The 19,931-nt window shown below is 42.7% G+C and overlaps 4 protein-coding genes across 4 annotated transcripts; 1 reads left to right on the top strand and 3 right to left on the bottom strand.

The window, feature by feature from the left end:
- Window positions 1-2,573: 2,573 nt before the first annotated feature.
- LOC102700509 (5-methyltetrahydropteroyltriglutamate--homocysteine methyltransferase 1) lies at window positions 2,574-7,842 on the top strand. The gene is made up of 14 exons (XM_040521871.1): window positions 2,574-2,656; window positions 3,786-4,139; window positions 4,224-4,311; window positions 4,815-4,942; window positions 5,021-5,212; window positions 5,313-5,515; window positions 5,597-5,760; window positions 5,889-5,969; window positions 6,054-6,220; window positions 6,308-6,413; window positions 6,531-6,781; window positions 6,900-6,972; window positions 7,049-7,177; window positions 7,264-7,842. Exons 2-14 carry the CDS (start codon window positions 3,790-3,792, stop codon window positions 7,630-7,632), a joined length of 2,301 nt encoding a protein of 766 aa, XP_040377805.1. The 5' UTR covers window positions 2,574-2,656; window positions 3,786-3,789; the 3' UTR covers window positions 7,633-7,842.
- On the bottom strand, window positions 7,786-9,116 carry LOC107303933. Its single transcript, XM_015835369.2, has 2 exons — window positions 8,925-9,116; window positions 7,786-8,678 (listed from the first exon to the last, which is right to left on the bottom strand). Exons 1-2 carry the CDS (start codon window positions 9,064-9,066, stop codon window positions 8,107-8,109), a joined length of 714 nt encoding a protein of 237 aa, XP_015690855.2. The 5' UTR covers window positions 9,067-9,116; the 3' UTR covers window positions 7,786-8,106.
- Window positions 9,117-13,346: 4,230 nt separating this feature from the next.
- On the bottom strand, window positions 13,347-14,619 carry LOC102700786 (predicted GPI-anchored protein 58). The gene is made up of 2 exons (XM_006650305.2): window positions 14,456-14,619; window positions 13,347-14,361 (listed from the first exon to the last, which is right to left on the bottom strand). Exons 1-2 carry the CDS (start codon window positions 14,550-14,552, stop codon window positions 13,523-13,525), a joined length of 936 nt encoding a protein of 311 aa, XP_006650368.1. The 5' UTR covers window positions 14,553-14,619; the 3' UTR covers window positions 13,347-13,522.
- Window positions 14,620-15,750: 1,131 nt separating this feature from the next.
- Window positions 15,751-18,373, bottom strand: LOC107303835. The gene is made up of 3 exons (XM_015834903.2): window positions 18,079-18,373; window positions 16,274-16,535; window positions 15,751-16,180 (listed from the first exon to the last, which is right to left on the bottom strand). Exons 1-3 carry the CDS (start codon window positions 18,361-18,363, stop codon window positions 16,122-16,124), a joined length of 606 nt encoding a protein of 201 aa, XP_015690389.2. The 5' UTR covers window positions 18,364-18,373; the 3' UTR covers window positions 15,751-16,121.
- Between the last annotated feature and the right edge of the window lie 1,558 nt (window positions 18,374-19,931).

Genomic DNA, 19,931 nt, shown 5'->3' on the forward strand with positions numbered 1-19,931 from the left:
TACATCCTAACTTAAGTGTACTCACTTTGGAACATATTGTAGTGATTATAATATTTCAAAACAAAGTTAAATGGATCCATAGCTTGACATAATCTTAAATGAAACATATACTTTACTAATATTGAAGAAATTCGATAAATAACTACACGAGAGGGTATGGTTGGTTGATAGACAAAAGGTGGGAGACCATCCTTCTTTCCAGGGATGGGATAACTCTGGTTGCATATTTCATTGTTTGGTTTACGAGATGAGACAATCCTTGTATTTTGTTTGGTACGGAGTAGAATGGATAGGAGAGGGATAGGATGGATGAAGTTTACAGCCACGTTAGCCCCATTTGGTTTCTGGCGGCGTGCATCCGGTGAGGGGAGGAATGACAATTAGAGGAAGGAAGCTCAACGATGACCGAGCGATGAGCGGAGCTGTAAGGGCAGTCGCAGTGCACTGACGTGACGTTTGGCTTCAGCATGCCACGATGGAGGGAGGAAGCAAAATTTCGCTTTTTGCTTGACCTGCCAAGCCCTGTGCATCTCCGCCTTGAGTGCGGCGAGACGCGCCCAGAGGCATGCACCGCGACAGCTCGTTCCTCGACGTGGTCCCTGGCGAGAGAGAAGAGCTCGACATGGTCCGTGACGCATCCGCCGCCGTCGCCGCTCGCTCTGTCCGCAGCCAACGCCGTCGCCGCCCCTCGCTCTGCCTGCGGCCGATGACATCGCCGCCGCCTCGTGCTCCGCCCATGGCTGACGCCACCGCCCTGGAGAGGAGCTCTGGCAGGCGGGGAGAGAGAACAGGGAGAAAGGGAGCAGCAGGGGGAGAGAAGGTCGTGGGGCCCACTTAAAGCTGCTGTGGGTCTTATTTTAAATGGCTTGCACTGTGAGACACGGGGTTTATGGAGTAGTTTCGTCTACGTGACACATAAGGGAGTACTCCCCACTATGAATGCTCTATAGGAGTAGGAGCTCGATTGTGGCAGAAGAGTTGACGCCGAACGCGTGGAGGTGAGCAAAGGGCTCCATGACAACCGGCTAGAGGTGGGTGCAAGAGCTTTACGACGATCGCTTGGAAGTGATCAACTCTTGTAAATGAGGTAAGAATAATCTACATATAAGGGATGTGTTCTTTTGGTGATAAAAGATTATCTGATTTTTTGATAACTATTTAATGATATAAATGATGAAATTAACTAATACATCATTTATCATTCCATGAAATGTCCTGAAAATTCAAGAAAAAATTGAGAATAATCTAGGTAAAAGAACACAATAGCCATATATCACATGATACACAACCATTCATGATAATCTCTCTATCTACAAATATAAGAATATTTTAGGGGAATATAAGGGTTTTTGGTGGTTGAAATTTATATGCAAATATAAGACTTCCTCCCTCCATTCACAAATATAAAAGCGCCCACAAATATAGTGGATTTTATATTAATATTGTTTAATCCATCCAACCATTGCATTTATTATTTGCTGGTAGTTCTATCACTAGGCATGATCTTTTTTCAATTAAGTAAACATCGAGGACATTAGAGAAATTCTATTTCAACTTTAGACTCAGTAGAATAACATAAAATTACTTGTATTATATTTGTATAGATGAATCACTACTTCCCCACACAATCATCCGTTATGTAAATTTTGTCCAAATTTACTCACATTGGCTGTCCCACCTCACATGTATGAGGGACCAAATAATCCTTTTCTCTTATTTTCTACTCCCACCATCTTCGTTTACTTGCATTATGGATCATGTCTGTTTTAACTTTGACCATTAATAGCATCTACATAGTTAGTTAGTGATGAGTGGAACTTATATAGTTATATATTTATACGTCACGTAATACTGATATACCATATTTTTAGACATAAACAATGTTTTTTTTAAAAAGACGACTAATCAAAGTTAACAAATAAAAAGTAACTATTGAAAACTATTTAAAACCAAAGGGAGTAATTTAATTTCTAAAATTATAAAAATCCCTTATATTCGTGGGTGAAGAGAGCCAACAAAAATCGAAGAATAAAAAATAGAGTGAAGTGCACCAGCGGTCCCTAAACTTGTATGCATGTGTCATCTAGGTCTCTAAACTCTCAATATGTATTTTTGGGTCCCCGAACTTGTCCGGGGGTGTCATATAGGTCCAAACGGACTCCGACCCGCTCCATCCGCTGACGTGGCATGCCACGGTGGCGCCTACGAGAAGGGAGAGAAAAGAATAAGGAGGAGAGAGAAATTGATATGTGGGACCCACGTGGCACCACCAACACGTAGGCGCCACCGTGGCATGCCATGTGACACCCACACATTTGGTACCTAATGCATGGCGCAAAAAACCCCAAGAACCCTAAACCAAAAGCTTGCATAAACCCTCAACAAAAAAAGAAAAAAAAAGGGCTTTGTTTTACTCTTTCACATGTGGGGCCCACACCACCAGACTCTGCCGATCTCACCAGATCCCAAACACACCCAACACTGACTGACACACCTACCGCGCTCTCGGATCCTCCATCCGAAGCCGTTATAAATAAGCCCCACCCAAACCCCCGCATCCCCCGTGCTGTGCCGCTCCTCCGCCTCTCGTCGTCTTCCTCCTCCGATCCTCCCGCCGCTCGCGAGGCCAGACCAGACTCCCGCGAGCTCCCGCGAGGTAAGCCATGCGCGCGCTGCGCCTCTCTCTCCCCACCGCTCCCTCCAGCTATTTAGTCTACCGCCCGCCCCCCACGCCCGCCTGCTTCGTTGGCTAGCGCTAGATCTGGTCCGACAACCCTGCTCCGTTCCTCCTCGGATCGCTCTCCTCTCGCGCCGACGTGCGGGCGGGCGTGTGAGTGAGTGAGTGAGTCAGTTACCCAGTCCTGTGCGCTGATCCTCCCCGGTTCGTGCGCGGGTTTGGGTTTGGCCATTTTTTGTGTGTGTGATTACTGCGTCCTGTTACTCCTGTAAGGCTGTGGTTGTTGGACCAGGATTGGTTTTGGGCGCTCAGAATCAGATCCGAACCGGTGGTTTGCACTGAGAATTGCGCTCTCGGATGCCTTAGATCTGAGATTGTTGGTTACACATGCTTGTTTTTTTCTCTCTAATGGATTGTGCTATGCGTATAGGATCTCATACTCTGTATTACTGGGTTTAACGTCGGCTCTGTTTTATGCTGATAAATTTGCTATATATTGTTTCTATATATTTTTGTATTTGTAGCGATTTAGTTTGCTTGATGTGCCATGTTTCGATCATACAGACAATTATTCTGTAGGTGTGAGTTACCACGGTTAATCTATGCCCTGCTTGTTAGACATTTCGATTTGAATTACATCTTTTCCAATTTCCAAATGTTATTGTAGTATGATGCCTACATGTCTGAGAGGGATTGTACTCCCCTTCAGACCGGTTCTAGCTCTCCTTTACCCATACCCTGGGAAGCGTAGGTTGGATCCGAAATGGAGGACTTTAGCGCATATAACGTGCCTCCATGTTAAGGTTGAGCATTCCCAATTTAAAGAAACATCGTTCATTAGCCAAAGGTATTTCTTAATGCGAAAGCCTCAGAATCTTTCAGTAGGGATCCATGCAGTAGGAATAAAGAGAGTTATGTGAACATTTCTGATAGCTGATCTGGTGAAATATATTGGGATGAGATATGCTTGGTTCCTTTTTTCTCTGAAATTTAGACTAGAGAGATATTTAGCCATCTGTGCAAAGTATTTTTGAAAGACTATTAAAATATAAATTTGTTCGTCTTCCTGTCTGTCCAATAAATTAATCTTAATTTTCCACTGGTATAGAAAGATGGCGTCCCACATTGTCGGATACCCTCGCATGGGCCCCAAGAGGGAGCTCAAGTTTGCCTTGGAGTCTTTCTGGGATGGGAAGAGCAGCGCTGAGGACTTGGAGAAGGTTGCCACCGACCTTAGAGCTAGCATCTGGAAGCAAATGTCAGAGGCAGGGATTAAGTACATTCCCAGCAACACCTTCTCATACTACGACCAAGTCCTTGACACGACAGCCATGCTTGGCGCTGTCCCAGAACGCTACTCTTGGACTGGCGGTGAGATTGGTTTCAGCACCTACTTCTCAATGGCTAGGGGAAATGCTAGCGTCCCTGCCATGGAGATGACCAAGTGGTTTGACACAAACTAGTAAGTCAAACTTGGTTCCCTTGTATTATAACCAAAGGCAAATTTCTTTAGTTCTGGTCTAACTTTTTTGCGTACTCTTTGTAGTCACTTCATTGTCCCTGAACTGGGCCCGAACACCAAATTCTCCTATGCTTCACACAAGGCTGTATCTGAATACAAGGAGGCTAAGGCGGTATGCTGTTAACTTCTCAGCCATTTGTATATCCTCTGTACATACTAGCTTGTTCCCTATGTAGCTGTATGATTTAGGATTAGAGGAAAAGGTTCTCACTCATCTTATTCTTGTGCTAGCTATCTGCATTTATTTTGGTGCATCACTAGACAGCGGCAATTCTACATGTTGCATGCACATGACATAGGGTATAATTTGAAATTCCATTTGTATGAGGTCAAGTTAGCACAGAAACAGAGTATTGTACTTGTAATGATGATAGGTATAGGACACCTGGTAATTATCATTCTAGATTCGCCCTTGCTGTTAGTTAATAATATTGGTTCAATGTTCTTTAATTAAATATGAAGCTTAACATATGTTTGGAACCAGTGTAACATCTCTATATTGACAACTTAAATGTTGTTGGTGATGTTAACACTAAAAAGGAATTGTTGGTGCTGTTTTATCATGAAATTTACACTGGCCTCAGAATTTCTTATATGTTGTTACCTCCTATGCAGCTTGGTGTCGAGACTGTTCCGGTGCTTGTTGGTCCCGTTTCGTATCTGCTGCTCTCTAAGCCTGCCAAGGGTGTCGACAAATCATTCTCCCTTCTTTCACTCCTCAGTAGCATTCTTCCTGTTTACAAGTAAGCATATACTGAACATCATTTCTTTTTTTTTTCTATTTCAATATCAGTTGATAATATGTATATTGTAAATTGTAGGGAGGTTGTTGCTGAGCTGAAGGCAGCCGGTTCTTCATGGATTCAGTTTGATGAGCCCACCCTTGTTCTGGACCTTGATGCTCACCAACTGGCTGCATTCTCTGCAGCTTATGCTGAACTTGAGTCAGCGCTTTCCGGTTTGAATGTTCTTATTGAGACATACTTCGCAGATATTCCTGCTGAATCCTACAAGTATGTTTGTCCACTGCTAATACCAAATACATTATCTTCACCATGGTGTTCATCTCAAGTTCTATTGAGATAACAAAATGCTCATTCTTTTCAAATACAGGACCCTCACATCCTTGAGTGGCGTGACTGCATATGGTTTTGATCTTGTCCGTGGAACCAAGACCCTTGACCTTGTCAAGAGTGAGGGTTTCCCATCTGGAAAGTACCTCTTTGCTGGTGTTGTTGATGGAAGGAATATCTGGGCTGATGATCTTGTTGCATCTCTTAGCACTCTTCAGTCTCTTGAGGCTATCGTTGGCAAGGGTGAGCACTGAATCATCTGTTATTTGTTTTTTCTGTTTTCCATTGTTGCTGCTTTCTCAACAATTGTGAACATAATCCCAGACAAGCTTGTGGTGTCCACCTCCTGCTCGCTGATGCACACTGCTGTCGATCTTGTAAATGAGACTAAGCTCGACAGTGAGATTAAGTCGTGGCTTGCATTTGCTGCCCAAAAGGTGGTTGAGGTGAATGCCCTTGCCAAGGCTTTGGCTGGCCAAAAGGATGAGGTATGGTATTTTCATTTTCAGCCTTCATTTTCCTTATGTACCTTGTACTTAAGCTGGGTGCTTCTTTGTCATTTTGATTAAATCTTAAATCAAATTTGCTAATAAACATTGAACATTACCAATTGCAGGCTTACTTTGTAGCAAATGCTGCTGCTCAGGCCTCAAGGAGATCATCACCTAGAGTGACAAATCAGGAAGTCCAGAAGGCTGTAAGTACATCAAGCTTTGCTCATACAGGCATACATTAAGAGTTAACACATACCTTTTTTTAACCAAAGGTGCATTTCTTGCAGGCGGCTGCTTTGAAGGGATCTGACCACCGTCGTGCTACCAATGTTTCTGCTAGATTGGACGCTCAGCAGAAGAAGCTCAACCTTCCTGTCCTTCCTACGACCACAATTGGTTCATTCCCTCAGACTATGGACCTCAGGAGAGTCCGCCGTGAGTACAAGGCGAAGAAGTGAGTGTCTTGACTTATAATACTTATCTCTACTTCAATTATGTAATATTTAATTGCATCTCATACTGAAGTCTTATGTTTCTATAGGATCTCTGAGGAGGAGTATGTCAGTGCCATTAAGGAAGAGATTAGCAAGGTTGTCAAGATTCAAGAGGAGCTTGACATCGATGTTCTTGTGCATGGAGAGCCTGAGGTGAGCACTATTAACCTATAGTAATTTTTTTATGAAACTTAATCTTATGGTTCTATAAGCATTGTTGAAGAAAATATTTGTTTTTACCAGTGTAACTAAATTTCTATGTATTTACAGAGAAATGACATGGTTGAGTACTTTGGTGAGCAATTATCTGGTTTTGCATTCACTGCTAATGGATGGGTGCAATCGTATGGATCACGCTGTGTGAAGCCACCGATTATCTACGGTGATGTCAGCCGCCCGAACCCCATGACAGTCTTCTGGTCGAAGATGGCACAGAGCATGACCTCACGCCCAATGAAGGGAATGTTGACGGGCCCTGTTACCATCCTCAACTGGTCTTTTGTCAGAAATGACCAGCCAAGGTTTTTACTATTTCTTAGCTTCTTAAATATGTACTCGTCTTAAATAGTTTAGATAGCTCAAAGACAATTTTACTCCACGTGGATCCTTTTTAATTGTTGAGTGTCCGTTTGTGTACAGATTTGAGACATGCTATCAGATTGCTCTTGCAATCAAGAAGGAGGTTGAGGATCTCGAAGCTGGTGGTATTCAGGTTTGTGTCTTTTGGTTTCATTTCCTCCTGTTGTTTCATCCATACATCCCAAACAATTTTGTCGCCCCTTTTACAGGTGATCCAGATCGATGAAGCTGCTCTAAGAGAGGGTCTGCCGCTGCGCAAGTCAGAGCATGCATTCTACCTGAACTGGGCTGTCCACTCATTCAGAATCACCAACTGCGGAGTCCAGGACACCACTCAGGTAACTTATCTTCTCAAAACGCTGACATACCTGGGTATGGATCTTTCGTAGGCGTCACTCCTTACGGGCCTCAATTTCCCTTCCAGATCCACACTCACATGTGCTACTCTAACTTCAACGACATCATCCACTCCATCATCGACATGGACGCCGATGTGATCACCATCGAGAACTCCCGGTCCGACGAGAAGCTCCTGTCCGTCTTCCGTGAGGGCGTCAAGTACGGAGCTGGCATTGGCCCGGGTGTGTACGACATCCACTCCCCCAGAATCCCCTCCACCGAGGAGATCGCCGACCGCATCAACAAGATGCTTGCCGTGCTCGACACCAACATCCTTTGGGTGAACCCGGACTGCGGTCTCAAGACCCGCAAGTACACCGAGGTGAAGCCTGCCCTAACCAACATGGTCGATGCTGCCAAGCTCATCCGCACCCAGCTTGCCAGCGCAAAGTGAGACTTCATATAGCGCAAAATGAAAAATGTCCAATAGTGCCTTTTATCTTTGCTTGTTGAAAAGAGCCAACAGGGCCCATCTGTTTCCGAATAATATGGGGCCTTACACAAGCCCTTGTATCTGGTTAGGTTAGTTCTCCGGGATGATATACTGTTACATGCTGTACCCTAAGTTTGGTGGGTAATTTGAGGCTGTGTTTGGGTGGGAGCATATTCTTCTGTAGTACAAAACAGAATCACAAATGCGGCCATCGGATTGCATCTTCCGCTGTCTTCTTTTCTGAGCTCCATGAGTGGCAATTGCAATACACAGAATCGAATTGCTTCCTTTTCATGACACATCAGTAGTATATCTAACAATCTGAAAGCACAAACACCATATATGTTTGCAAACCAGTCCCAACTGACACAGCGACAATTGTTACACACGTATGAAACGACACATTTGCACAGGCGTTTTGTGCACATGCTAATGCTACAGCAGCATCAGGCACAGTACGTAGGCACCAACAGCGGCCACTGCAAGGATGAGAGCAATGCCAAGAACACGCGTGGCCCTAGCCCTCTGCCACCACAGTCTCCTGTTACCACCATTCACATCATCACCATGCGTCGTTCCTGGCACATCCTGTGTGGCAATCTGCTCTTCCCTCTCTACTACCTTCTCATCATCCATCCTGCCCATCTCTTCGTCTTCCTGGGCGCTGTATAGGACGCCACTGCTGCTGCTGCTGCTCGATGAGCCATCCGCCATGGCTGCTCCTCCCTGAGGCTCAGAGCTCACATTCTGGTCGTCTTTCTGCTTGTCCATGGAGGAGTTGGAGGGAGGGGAAGAAGAAGAAGATGATGATCCCTTGGGCAGGATGACGTAGAGAAGGGCCTCTTCCTTGTCCATGACGGCCCTGATGGCGCCGGCGTTGCAGCTCCTCGGGACCGGAAACATCTTGAGGAATCGTGCCCGTTGGCCGCCGTCGGCCTGCCGCTCGCCGGTGACCTTCAGCTTCCGGCTGGTGTTGTAGAGCACCTTCAGCTCCTCCTTCCTGAACCCTGAAAACCAACAGACCGATCAAATGCTTCAGGTGAGTAATTTCGGATCTTGCATTCCGAAACTCTAGTTTTTACACCCGAACAATCTTTTGTCGAATTTGAACAATTCGCGCTAAATTCAAATAAATTCTACGTATGTTTTTTTTTTTTGCCAGAGTAACACCCTACCAAGATAGACCCGAAATTTCGGAAATGTTCTTTTCCAAAATGTGAGCCATGAGTCATTGTACAAGCAACGAATTTTACCCGAGATATCAACGACGAGGGTGTCGGCGTCTTCCGTTCGTGTCCACTCGCACCGGGGATCGACGGCCGTGTACGCGCGGCGGCGCGGCGGCTGCGGTGGGGGAGCCGCCGGCGTCGCGCCGGCAGCACCAGCTGCCTGCATCTGCACGTACGGTACGTGTTTGGACGACGGCACGTAAACAGTTATGACAATTTGGGCCAATCTTTCAGTTTCAGCAACAGGGTTAGATAACAACGAGGGTATTATAGGGTAGGATGGTAGAAACATTTGGTGCTTGGCCGCAGAAACGGTGTTGCCTCCTAGGTGAGTTAAAGGGTAAAAGTAGCTGCTAGGCGACACCTTCCTTTGCTTCTGCTGGTCTCAGATGTTTTGCTTCAGCTCCAAGGTGGACACTCCTCTGTTGGAAGGAGTATACCATCACCATGGCTCCATTCGTGTGGGTATACGGTGTGCCTCCCGTGTAATGCACATTGGGAATCTACATTGTTGTGTAAATGGAATGGGAGATTATAATATGGGCAACTCTCCGGTATATTTTACTGATAATATTATACTATTAGTAGAAAAAATGTATTTTTTACTTTGTTAATTACTTGATTAACAGTATTTTGTAATTTTATTTTTTTTGCAATAAAGATTACAATAAAAATGATGATATTACCTCTTCAAATTTCTACTACACCTAATATTATTGGCATCTCAGTCGTCCAATAAAAATAGAACAACGATATGATTAAATTATACTACTGATAAAATACACCGGAGTCAACCCCTTATAATATATACCGCAGTTACATTTCTTCTGTCGGATATGAGTACCTGCAGTTATGAAGCCTAAGGGCATGCACAATGCTCCTAAGGTTCTCTCAATGTTATAAAGCCTAAGGGCACGCACAATGCTCCTACATAGCGAGGAGCTTCAGCTCGGCACGTAGAAGCCGTGGCTCCAGCTCGACTCGTTGCTGCGTTCTACGAAGACGCCCGTCTCTTGCAGAGGGAACAAGTGCTTCGGCTTAGAGCTGTGCGCTGAGCCGCGCGTTGAGCCACACGAAATAGCATTTTGAGCCGCATTGTGAGCCGGAACGCCTCCGCTTGTGGCTTCGTAGAACTCTTGCAGAGGGACCTGGGTCACTGTAGCTTCCAGTGTGGCCCATGTAGCTTTATAGAGGCTTGCAGGTGGGGGTGAGCCCTGACTGTGTGTCCCTAAGGCATGCACATGAGACCAGGTTCCCTTCCTCCACCTCCTTGACGAGACGTTGGCATCACCTTCTTTCCTCCCCACTGACGAGGCCCATGCCTAATCCATTCAAAGATGATGAGTTCATCTTCATCAAGTATGATCGATGTACAAGACCAATTCTACCTAAGGATGGTGAGTGGTAGAAAAATCTAGCCGACCAAAACTTTTAGTGGAAATAAAACATTCCAAAATTGATAAACTAACCTATAAATATTGATCTCCTTTATGTTGCCGGTCCGACCACACAAGAACAAGAGAACACAATTTGGGATAGATCAATTTTATTGGATCAATATGTATTTTAAAAAGCACTCCTCTCAAACTCCATTTTTTGTCTCTTACAAAAAGCTATATCTTTATCGTGGCTCAACCCTTTTTCTATTTATACTTAAAAACTCCATCGCAAACTAGGAGCAGTACCTCTAGTCCTAATAGAACCCAAACCCTTAATTTTCAAAACGAATTCAATTTTAATTAAATTCTCTTGTTCTAAATTTTGACATCAAAACCGAAACTATCTTTGCCGGTATTCATGGTACATTACATATGTGGCCAGCCACAGTACCTTGTAGCTGCATCTCTCTCATCTATTTTCCTTCTTTAATTTCCCATCCAATTTTTTCGTGATTTATTTGGTGCTTGCAGACGTAACTTGTGAAGGGCATTTACAAACACATCTCCACACGGTGTCCATCCACCGTGTGCCAACTTATGTTTAACCCCGTCACCAGGCATCCTTAACTGTTTTAGAACTCAACTACTTCCTTAGCCTAGTTCTGATCCCGTCACTGACTAATGTTGATTCCAAGTATACTGACTTTACTTTAACCATGTCATTTGGCATTTCAATCATGGTAGATCTTATCCCCCCTTCATATGCACACAAATAGACAAACCGACCGTTTATATGCACATATATTACAAGTAACTCATATTTGTCGCATGTACTCACACTAACACCATATTAGTTTTCAAACCAATTTCTATTAAATAAACAATTTACAATACCAACTATTTATCACAAAATATTAATTATAACAATGATCTTACACATCATATTTGAAACATTTTACCAACGGAAACTTTCCATGAATCTGAGTAAAAAGTTTAAATGCACGGGTAGAAAGGTTTTCAAATTTTTTAGTTGAAAATTTCAAATTCGAAATAATTTTGATTTAAGGATTTGGATAAATGTTTTTCATCTTTCAATTGGAAGTTTAAGATTTTGAATTAAATATTTTGTGATTCAAATTGAAAGCTTCGTACCACCAGTAGAAACTTTTTGTTTTTATTAATCAAAAGGTTCCAGCCTGAGTTGAAACTAAGAGGTGGGAAGCACAAAGTTTTAGATTTGGATTTTTTAAGGTACACCCAAACTGTTTTAAACCATCCATCACGGATGGATCCAATGGTTCATATTACTATTACCTCCTAGGAGGTAAGTTCATTTATTACCATTAAAACTTTCTTAATGCAATTATTATATTAGAATAAGGAAAGAAGTAAAATTTCCTTTTAACACTATATACAAACTCATATTGCTATAATAAATTTTGATGGTAAAATTTAAATTTTGAATGAATTTTACCACAGTCAGATTATAAAAAAAAACCTTTTTTGGTTTATTACTTCCACTTTTTAGTGGAAGATTTGAAACAATTTCAAAATATTGAATCATATATTTGTTTTTAAGCTATAGTAGTTTCGAAGATGAAAATAGAACCACTTTTTTTGCTTCATATTGTTGAATTTATGTCAAATTTCATTAAACTTCCTATCAAAATTGTGACAAAATCATTTATAGGTGGGTCCTAATATTTGAATAGGTATGCATTCTTTGGAAAGTATTAAACGTGACTCTCATATTTGGAAGGAGAAATTTATGCTCCATTACTTTTCCTTTCCTAGTCAATTATTAAAAATTATTATTAATTTTTTTACCTAGAAAAATGGATCATTTATGACCAACGGTTCTGGTCTTTTTCAGTGGTGCACTGAAAAATGGCTCTTTAGATTTTTGATTGTGCTAACGAAAGGAAAAAACTCGTCGTGCTTCCGTTCTTCACGGCATCAATTGCCGGAATTTACTCACATGCGCAACGAGCATTTCCCGGGCAACAGCTCCATGATAATGGCTCTTTAGGCCCTGTTCTTTGGGTTAAGTCATCAGCTTGGAAAACATGGCAACAAATTAGTAAATAAGATGATATGATTTTTGAAATAAACTATCCTATACAAAATTTTCGCAAAAACACACCGTTTAGAAAGCACGCGCGCGAAAACGAGATAATACGATTTAGTTATTTCGCTCCAACGAAATGATCACATTATAGGGAAGTTAAATCATTCGTAACAACTCATCCAAATTTTATCATTCATATTGTTATTTAGATGACTATCCAAAATAGATTATCTTCATATCTGTTATCACTTCAACAGAACATCTATATTATATTATCAATATATATTTTATTACTATTTTACAACCACATACTCTCATGTTGTTATTGTTATTGTGATTAGATGTTGAGATATGGAGAAAGGAGAGAACATCTATATTTAGAGTTTTTCTTTCTAGTATGGATGATGATCTATTACTAGATGATGGATGATGGTATAGATGATCTGCTAAAACCGTTTCCCCCTCACATCATTTATTTGTATGATGGATGATAGGATAGATAATCTGTTGGATTTGCTCATGGCCTATTGTAAGGAACATAACCCCTTAAATAATTTAATCTGAAATTCACTCATACGAAGACTTAAGCTCATGATATTAAAATGCTATTTAGATCCTCGCAACTACTTAGCAACGTATTCTTTCACAAGAGGTTGAATGTAGAAGGTAATGCAGCTAGCTCGATTGTGGCGGGGCTCTGGTCGATTGAGCTGCATGCTTAGGGCATGATCTTTTGGCTTTTCTAATACAATAATCCAAACGACGTATTTATAAATAAAATATATTTTATAAATAAAGTTTCTATATATACGTATTCGTAGTGACTTAAAAGTCAATGTAAAAAATAAAGTGAGATAAAAAACCTTAAAATCAACTCTAAATGAAGTAAAAAGACAAGGGAAGGGTATTAGTTTTATTTTGAATGTTAGAAATATTGTTCCAAATCACAGGGAGAGTAATAAAGAAGAAAGCGACAACAATTAGCAGATTAAAGTGCTGATTCTTCATCATCTTATTATTTCATCAAATTGATCCACCAAAGCAAAGAACATGTCTTTTTCAAGCTGTAACACCACGTGATTAATTAACAATCCACACATCGTATATATACTTGCCCTTCACAGAAGAAGCGCGTATTAAACTTGGCCGCTCCAAACACTTTTTCGCGCCATTTTTCACATCTCGTCGCTGTAGCTCGCGTGACCGTGGCCGTGGCCGTGGTGGTCACCGGCGGCACCGCCGATCGCGGCGTTCCTCAAGGCGTTCCACACGTAGAGGGTGATGCCGAGGAGCACCACCACCGCCACAGCCACGTTCACCAGCTGCCGGCGGCTCGCCGAGGCCGGCCTGCTCAGCTGCGCCATGTCCGGCACCCCCGCCACCGCGTCCTTGGCTTTCTCCTCCTGCATCTTCCTGTCTTCGTTCATCTTTCCTCTCGCCTCCCTTTGCATCCGCTCCTCCTCCTCCTCCGCTGCCGCTGCCGCCGCCGGCGGCGGCAGAAGCTTTGTGGTCTCTTCCACCACGTCCTCCTCCTTCGGCTTCATGAGGGTGCCCAGGTCGGACCTCTTCCGGCTCACCCGTTCCGGCGCTGGAGCTGGCACGGGAGGCGGCGCCGGTGCCGGCAAGGCCGGCTCAGAAATGGACGGCCTCCGAGGCAGCGACGACCTGCGCTCTGCGCCTGTGGGGGGCCTCTGGGAAGGAGGCGACGGCGGCTTGGCCACCCCAGGAAGGGGCGCCGCCGGAGGCCTCCTGGGCTCAGGTTGCGGCGGCGGCGGGAGCGGTGGCGACGGCGACGGCGTCAACGGCTGCGTCGGCGAGGCGATCTTCTTGGGGAGCGTGATGGTGAGCGTCTCGTTCTCGAACTTGGCGCGGATGCCGTCGACATTGCAGTCGGCGGGGAGCTGGAAGTCCTTCTGGAAGCGGCTCCACCTGGTGCCGGCGACCGGCCGCTCGCCGCGCGTTCGGAGGTGGCCGTGGTTGTCCACCAGCACCCGTATCTCCTCCCTCTTGAACCCTGCCACGCCATGCGCGCATCCGCGAATCAATGGACACGACGATACTAGCAAGCTAGGAGAGAGATCGACTCGACCATTTATAATTTTTCTTGCCTGGGAGGGAGATCCTGACGGCGTCGGCCTCGGCGCCGCGGCTCCACTCGACGGCGGCGTCGTACTCCTCGAAGGTACGCCCGGCGACCCTGTCCATGGCTTCTCTACCTTCGCTAGCTCAAGCTGCTGCTGCTGCAGGACGATCGCTTCGTCGTTGCAATGCCTCTACCGCTGCTGGCTGATGACGATGACCTCTTGCAGCTGATGCATATATAGTCGTCAGTGATAAGGAGATGCAGGGGTAGGAGAGGAGAAGAATATGATTCGCTTGGTGAGCAAGTGACCAATCGGCTGCAATTTTTCTCCTGTGGCCAAGATACCTGCGTGGGCAAGGCAGGGTGAGCAAGTATTCCTTGCTTGGTTTTTTGGGCAGGAAAATGCATGTGGATTTTGCAGGGGAGGTGTTTGCTCCACCGCTCAAGGGAAGCATATTAGTTGGGATGGGGCAGGTATTAATTAGTACCATGGATCACCTTTTTGCATCTAGAAATGTGGTTTATCTAGTACTGCCAAGTTACTTATGTTAAACTTTGATAAGAAGCTAGGTGCATTCATGTTGACGGGTACTTTGATTTTTGAATGTGTTTCAAGATCTTGTTCATACTTCCTTCGTCCTAAATGTTTGACGTCGTTGATTTTTTTATAAACGTTTGACTATTTGTCTTATTTAAATTTTTTTGTTAAATATATAAAGCTATATATATGCATAAAAATATATTTAATAATAAATGAAATGATATAAAAATAATTAATAATTATGTAAATTTTTTGAATAAGACGAATGGTCAAACGTGTATAAAAAAGTTAACAACATCAAACATTTAGAGGAGTTGCCTTGGTTGTCTGGGTTCTGAGAAAGTAAGAATGGGCTCCTGCTTCATCTTGTTTACTGACATTTTCATTGCAAACACCATCAATCTCCCATTGCAAACGACGATAGAATTAAGTTTGTCATTCGGAATGAAGGAATCGTGAGAGATTTCTTAAGGATGTGAACTAAATTCTACGAAAATCTTGTACAATTCTCGTGTTCCAAAGAAGTTCCAAAGAAGCCTTGAGGCTGAGAATGGAGGGTAAACGTGTAGCTGTATAATCTGTTTCTAAGCATACTCCCTCCGCAAACTTTTGACTATCTGTATCCAGAGTTTAACCATCCGTCTTATTTAAAAAAAAATTGAGAAATTAAAAAAATAGTAGCATGTAAAGTAATATTTATGATTTATCATCTAATAAAAACAAAAATGTTAATCATAAAAAATATTTTGAATAAGACGAAGAGTAAAATATTATAGGTAAAAAGTAAAAGATTGATTTATTTTGGGACGGAGAGAGTACTTCAAGAGAAATGGAGCTTGTAGTGTCTGTACTACAACGGTAGAATTGGTGCATCTGATATGTCGAAAATCACACCAACAGGCTGCAGATGAAACACTTCAGCCTTCAGCAGCATTGGCATTGTGAAGGGTGCTCTCACAGAAGTCATTACAGCTGGCGACTCAGCATTAGATCCATTGAAACAAGGAAATTGTCCGTGCACCATTTTATGTGAAAATCAACTATGAAGTATCTTTGCTTCTCTACATGAACAGAATTGCCTACCGAAGTAGCCTTAGAAGATGCTACGTGAACTGTGTTGCGTTGCTTTTGAGACCCAAACTGCCACGATTCATGTGTGTCCACGGCCTCCGCACTTTGAGCACATAATGTTCCCAGTGCCTCCACACCCTATAGAATTTGCAACACGATGTATTCAGGTCATCCATCATCCATAGAGTAGCAAGAAAATTACTGCAAACAAACGATTATCAACTTATATACCTAGACATCTGACTTTTACGATGATTCCCTGGCTTTCTAATATGGAGTCGACATACAAGCCTGAACCAACACAGGTTGCACATAACACTGCGCCTTTGGTTTCACAGCTTATGCAAGGAGGATTCTTCCCAACGTTCTTCTTTTCCAAATCTAAACCAGCTGGGGTTCCAATATCCTCCTCCGGAGCAGATTTGTCGTAGCAGAATAATGATTCGAGGTTACTCTTGTTTCTTTGCAGGTCATGAATTGCACCTGTTCTAATCTGAATGGAAAGAAATTTGTGATTCTGCTAAGTAAAAATTCTATTATCAAATAGGATAGCTAACATCATTCCCACACTAAAAAAATAATACTCCGTATAATGAGTGTTATCCAATATTAAAATGCTTAACACTTAACACCAGACATTAAACAGTACGTTGCAATAAAATCATAATGATGGTGGTTTAGATAACCTGGCATACTAAGAACAATGCCTTGGGAAAAAAAATGTAACACCAAAATTATGACAAATCAACAATGAAATTGCATGGAAATATCAAGAAATGTTGCTACTATTGCTCCCATGGTCCCACCAGTGTTTGTCATGTGATTCATCTACATCAATGTGACAAGGCAGTTAATCCTTAACACTGACATTATCTAGTGGGCTAGAAGAATGTTTAATCAGAATTTTCCATCATAAATGACATTATCAGTGAGCTAGAATTCAAAATAATATCATTTATTTTCTATCTGACACATAAAAACATATACGACACGTCAGTTACAAATGAGCAGAAGGTACATAGCTACTACATGCCATGTCTTGCAATATGTAGACACATTGTTTATGCATTATATCAACAAAAAGAGCTTGCCTGAGGGATATGCAGGTGCCACGTTAGTGCAGAGCAGCATCCCCATATTCAGTGACAAATTAGGTGGATAGTTCATTCAGACAAGGCAAACTAGTATTGTTTAACACTGACGAGCAAACAAGAGTGACTGATATAACCAAGGTTAATTCCATATCCCTTTTTTTTCTGCTAATATATCCCAGTATCATGTTACAATTGTTAAATCCTACAGTTTATTACTCAAACAGAAACAGTACTGTATTCATCACAATATATGCATATAGAGACTTCCAACTTCTCAGTTTCACGGAAGCATCGGACATTGCTTTCAGCAATCAACTTCTAAAGATAATTTGTTCATGAATCATAAGAAACAGCTTTGCTGCACATCCATCTAGGCGCGCCGCACGCATGTCTATTATTTCGCTCAGAGTTTCAGCAGATGCTCACATAACTCATAGAGCACCATAACCACCAAAAACATATGAAAATTTAAGAAAATCACTGTCCAAATAGGGCATTTTAGTGTTCACCTAGGGACACTACCATTTGTATGATCAGATGCGCTGAATCCTAAGGAATTTGACCAATGCCACTGCAACATCTCTTTACCTTGTTCATGTTGATGTCTGATTTAAGCATTATCTTAGGCTCTAAGAAGATTTGGAACCAAATGATTTTCAGAGACCAAAGGAATTTATCTCTATCCATATGGTAATTCTTTTGTAGAACCCTTTGGATCAGAAATTTCATTCTCCTCCCACTAGCAAAGCACGGGATGATTTGGGTCGGTGAAAACCAAAAGGGGGAAAAAAACGTCCCGCAAAGCACCACAAGTCCACAATGCACCAAATTTACGGCACTAACGATCCCCGGCATCGCCACCGACCGAACGCATCCTGGTGGCTTCAGCTTTCAGAGGAGTCGCAGAGAAAAAAAAGCGAGAATCGAGGGAGGTCGCCTCACCTTGGCGGAAATCGCGCGAGAGGCGGGCCGGGCCGAGGCGAACCCCATTGGCAGTGGCAGGGATCCGCGGCCGCGGCGCGGCGCCGGCGAGGCGCGTGGCGGGCCGAGCCTAGCCGAGACCTCCATGCTGCGCTCCGGTGCGAACGAGAGTGGGGAGCGGGAGCGGGAGGGGACGGACCGGATGCAGCGGCGGCGGCAAACCTCTCCTCGCGGAGCTCCGCCGCGGTGGGAGAAGACAAAAAAGGAGGCGGCTGGCTCCTCGAGCTGGACTAGCTTCGGGTTCATCGCCAGGACGCGGGGCCCCACCGGCAGCGAACAGCGTGCGGATCCCACCTGTCAATGACCTCGTCCAGCCGGCCGAAGAATTGGGCCATGACACTTGAAGGCCTTATTTGGACGAGCCACAATCGAAACAGGGGGGCCTTCCTCTCGGTCCAAGTCCAACCGCGTGAAATATTCAATTAATACAATTAAACACGACGCACGCCGTATTATATTTATGTTATAATTAATAAATTAAAACAAAACATGCAAGATGGTAAATCTCATTTAAAAATGAACCAATAATCTTTGCATCACATATAATTCATCATGCATCAAAAGATAATGACAAACCTATCAATTTTGTAAAAATTATTACTTTATAAAATATGTGTAATAGTTAACTAATAGATGATTTTTACAAATTTTCTAGTTTGTAAGAATATAATAAATCGTTCAGCGTGTTCTGGATCCTCTAGAATAAGCATGTCCTCGATCACCCATGGCTTCAAACCTCTTATTAACAATACCAAAATCAAGTCCTCTAAAACTCTTCTTACCAATATAGCACAATAAGTCATAGAATCATCTATCGCTTGACTTATTGTGCAGATCAATTTTTACCCTATCCTAATTGAAAAGACACTTCCGATATACTCCTATGTTGGCCCAAAAGCTATGCGAGTTGTATCATATCTGGGCCGGCAATCCCACCCGACCGAATGGGTGAGTCCGCCTCTTGGATGGTATAGTAGGAATGATAGATAAGTTCCGTTTAGATTCAGAAAATTTTTAGAAGAAATATCACGTCAAATGTTTGATCGGATGTCAGGAGGGATTTTCGGACACGAATGAAAAACGAATTTCACGGCTAGCCTAGAAACCGCGAGACAAATCTTTTGAGCCTAATTAATCCGCTATTAGCACATATTGGCTAATGTAGCACTTATGACTAATCATGGACTAATTAGACTCAAAATATTCGTCTTAGGATTTCTTCTATAACTATACAATTAGTTTTTTGGTTTATCTATATTTAATGTTTTATTTAGATGTTCAAAAATTCGATATGATGTTTTTAGAAAAAAAATTTAAAACCTAAACAAGGCCTAAGTCGCTGGGTCCATCGTCACATCGATCGCAACCACGACGGAAAGTTCACCGGTGGGACCAGTTATCTGTACGAGCTCGATGCCTCGATCAATCGGTTCGTGCACCGTCGCATATCTTCATGGTGCGTTTTAGATTTTTTTAAAAAATTAAACAGATATCACGTCAGATGTTTAACCAAATATTAGAAAAGTTTTCGGATATAAATGAAAAACAAATTACAGATTCCGCCAAGAAACCACAAGACGAATCTTTTGGACCTAATTAATTCGTCATTAGCATATGTTGGTTGCTATAGTATTTATAGCTAATCATGATCTAATTAAGCTTAAAAGATTTGTCTTACGATTTTTTCTATAACAGTGTAAATAGATTTTTTTTATCTATGTTTAGTGCTCTATTTATATACTGTTTTTAGAAGAAAAAAATTAGAACTAAACAGGGCGTTAATTAGCTATGCCTAGCTAGCAAGCTGACGCGTT

Source organism: Oryza brachyantha, chromosome 3 (genome assembly GCF_000231095.2).
Source record: "Oryza brachyantha chromosome 3, ObraRS2, whole genome shotgun sequence".
In the NCBI taxonomy this organism is placed as follows: domain Eukaryota; kingdom Viridiplantae; phylum Streptophyta; class Magnoliopsida; order Poales; family Poaceae; genus Oryza; species Oryza brachyantha.

Bases quoted from the DNA above. Each gene is read 5' to 3' on its own strand.
- LOC102700509 (XM_040521871.1), top strand. From the start codon at position 3,790: ATGGCGTCCCACATTGTCGGATACCCTCGCATGGGCCCCAAGAGGGAG. The intron at 4,140-4,223 runs GTAAGTCAAACT...TACTCTTTGTAG, and splicing joins AAGTGGTTTGACACAAACTA to TCACTTCATTGTCCCTGAAC. The intron at 4,312-4,814 runs GTATGCTGTTAA...CCTCCTATGCAG, and splicing joins AATACAAGGAGGCTAAGGCG to CTTGGTGTCGAGACTGTTCC.
- LOC107303933 (XM_015835369.2), bottom strand. From the start codon at position 9,066: ATGCAGGCAGCTGGTGCTGCCGGCGCGACGCCGGCGGCTCCCCCACCG. The intron at 8,679-8,924 runs GTAAAATTCGTT...GTTGGTTTTCAG, and splicing joins CCTCGTCGTTGATATCTCGG to GGTTCAGGAAGGAGGAGCTG.
- LOC107303835 (XM_015834903.2), bottom strand. From the start codon at position 18,363: ATGAACCCGAAGCTAGTCCAGCTCGAGGAGCCAGCCGCCTCCTTTTTT. The intron at 16,536-18,078 runs GTGAGGCGACCT...CTTTCCATTCAG, and splicing joins CTCGCGCGATTTCCGCCAAG to ATTAGAACAGGTGCAATTCA. The intron at 16,181-16,273 runs GTATATAAGTTG...CAAATTCTATAG, and splicing joins CGTAAAAGTCAGATGTCTAG to GGTGTGGAGGCACTGGGAAC.
- LOC102700786 (XM_006650305.2), bottom strand. From the start codon at position 14,552: ATGGACAGGGTCGCCGGGCGTACCTTCGAGGAGTACGACGCCGCCGTC. The intron at 14,362-14,455 runs GCAAGAAAAATT...ATGGCGTGGCAG, and splicing joins CGTCAGGATCTCCCTCCCAG to GGTTCAAGAGGGAGGAGATA.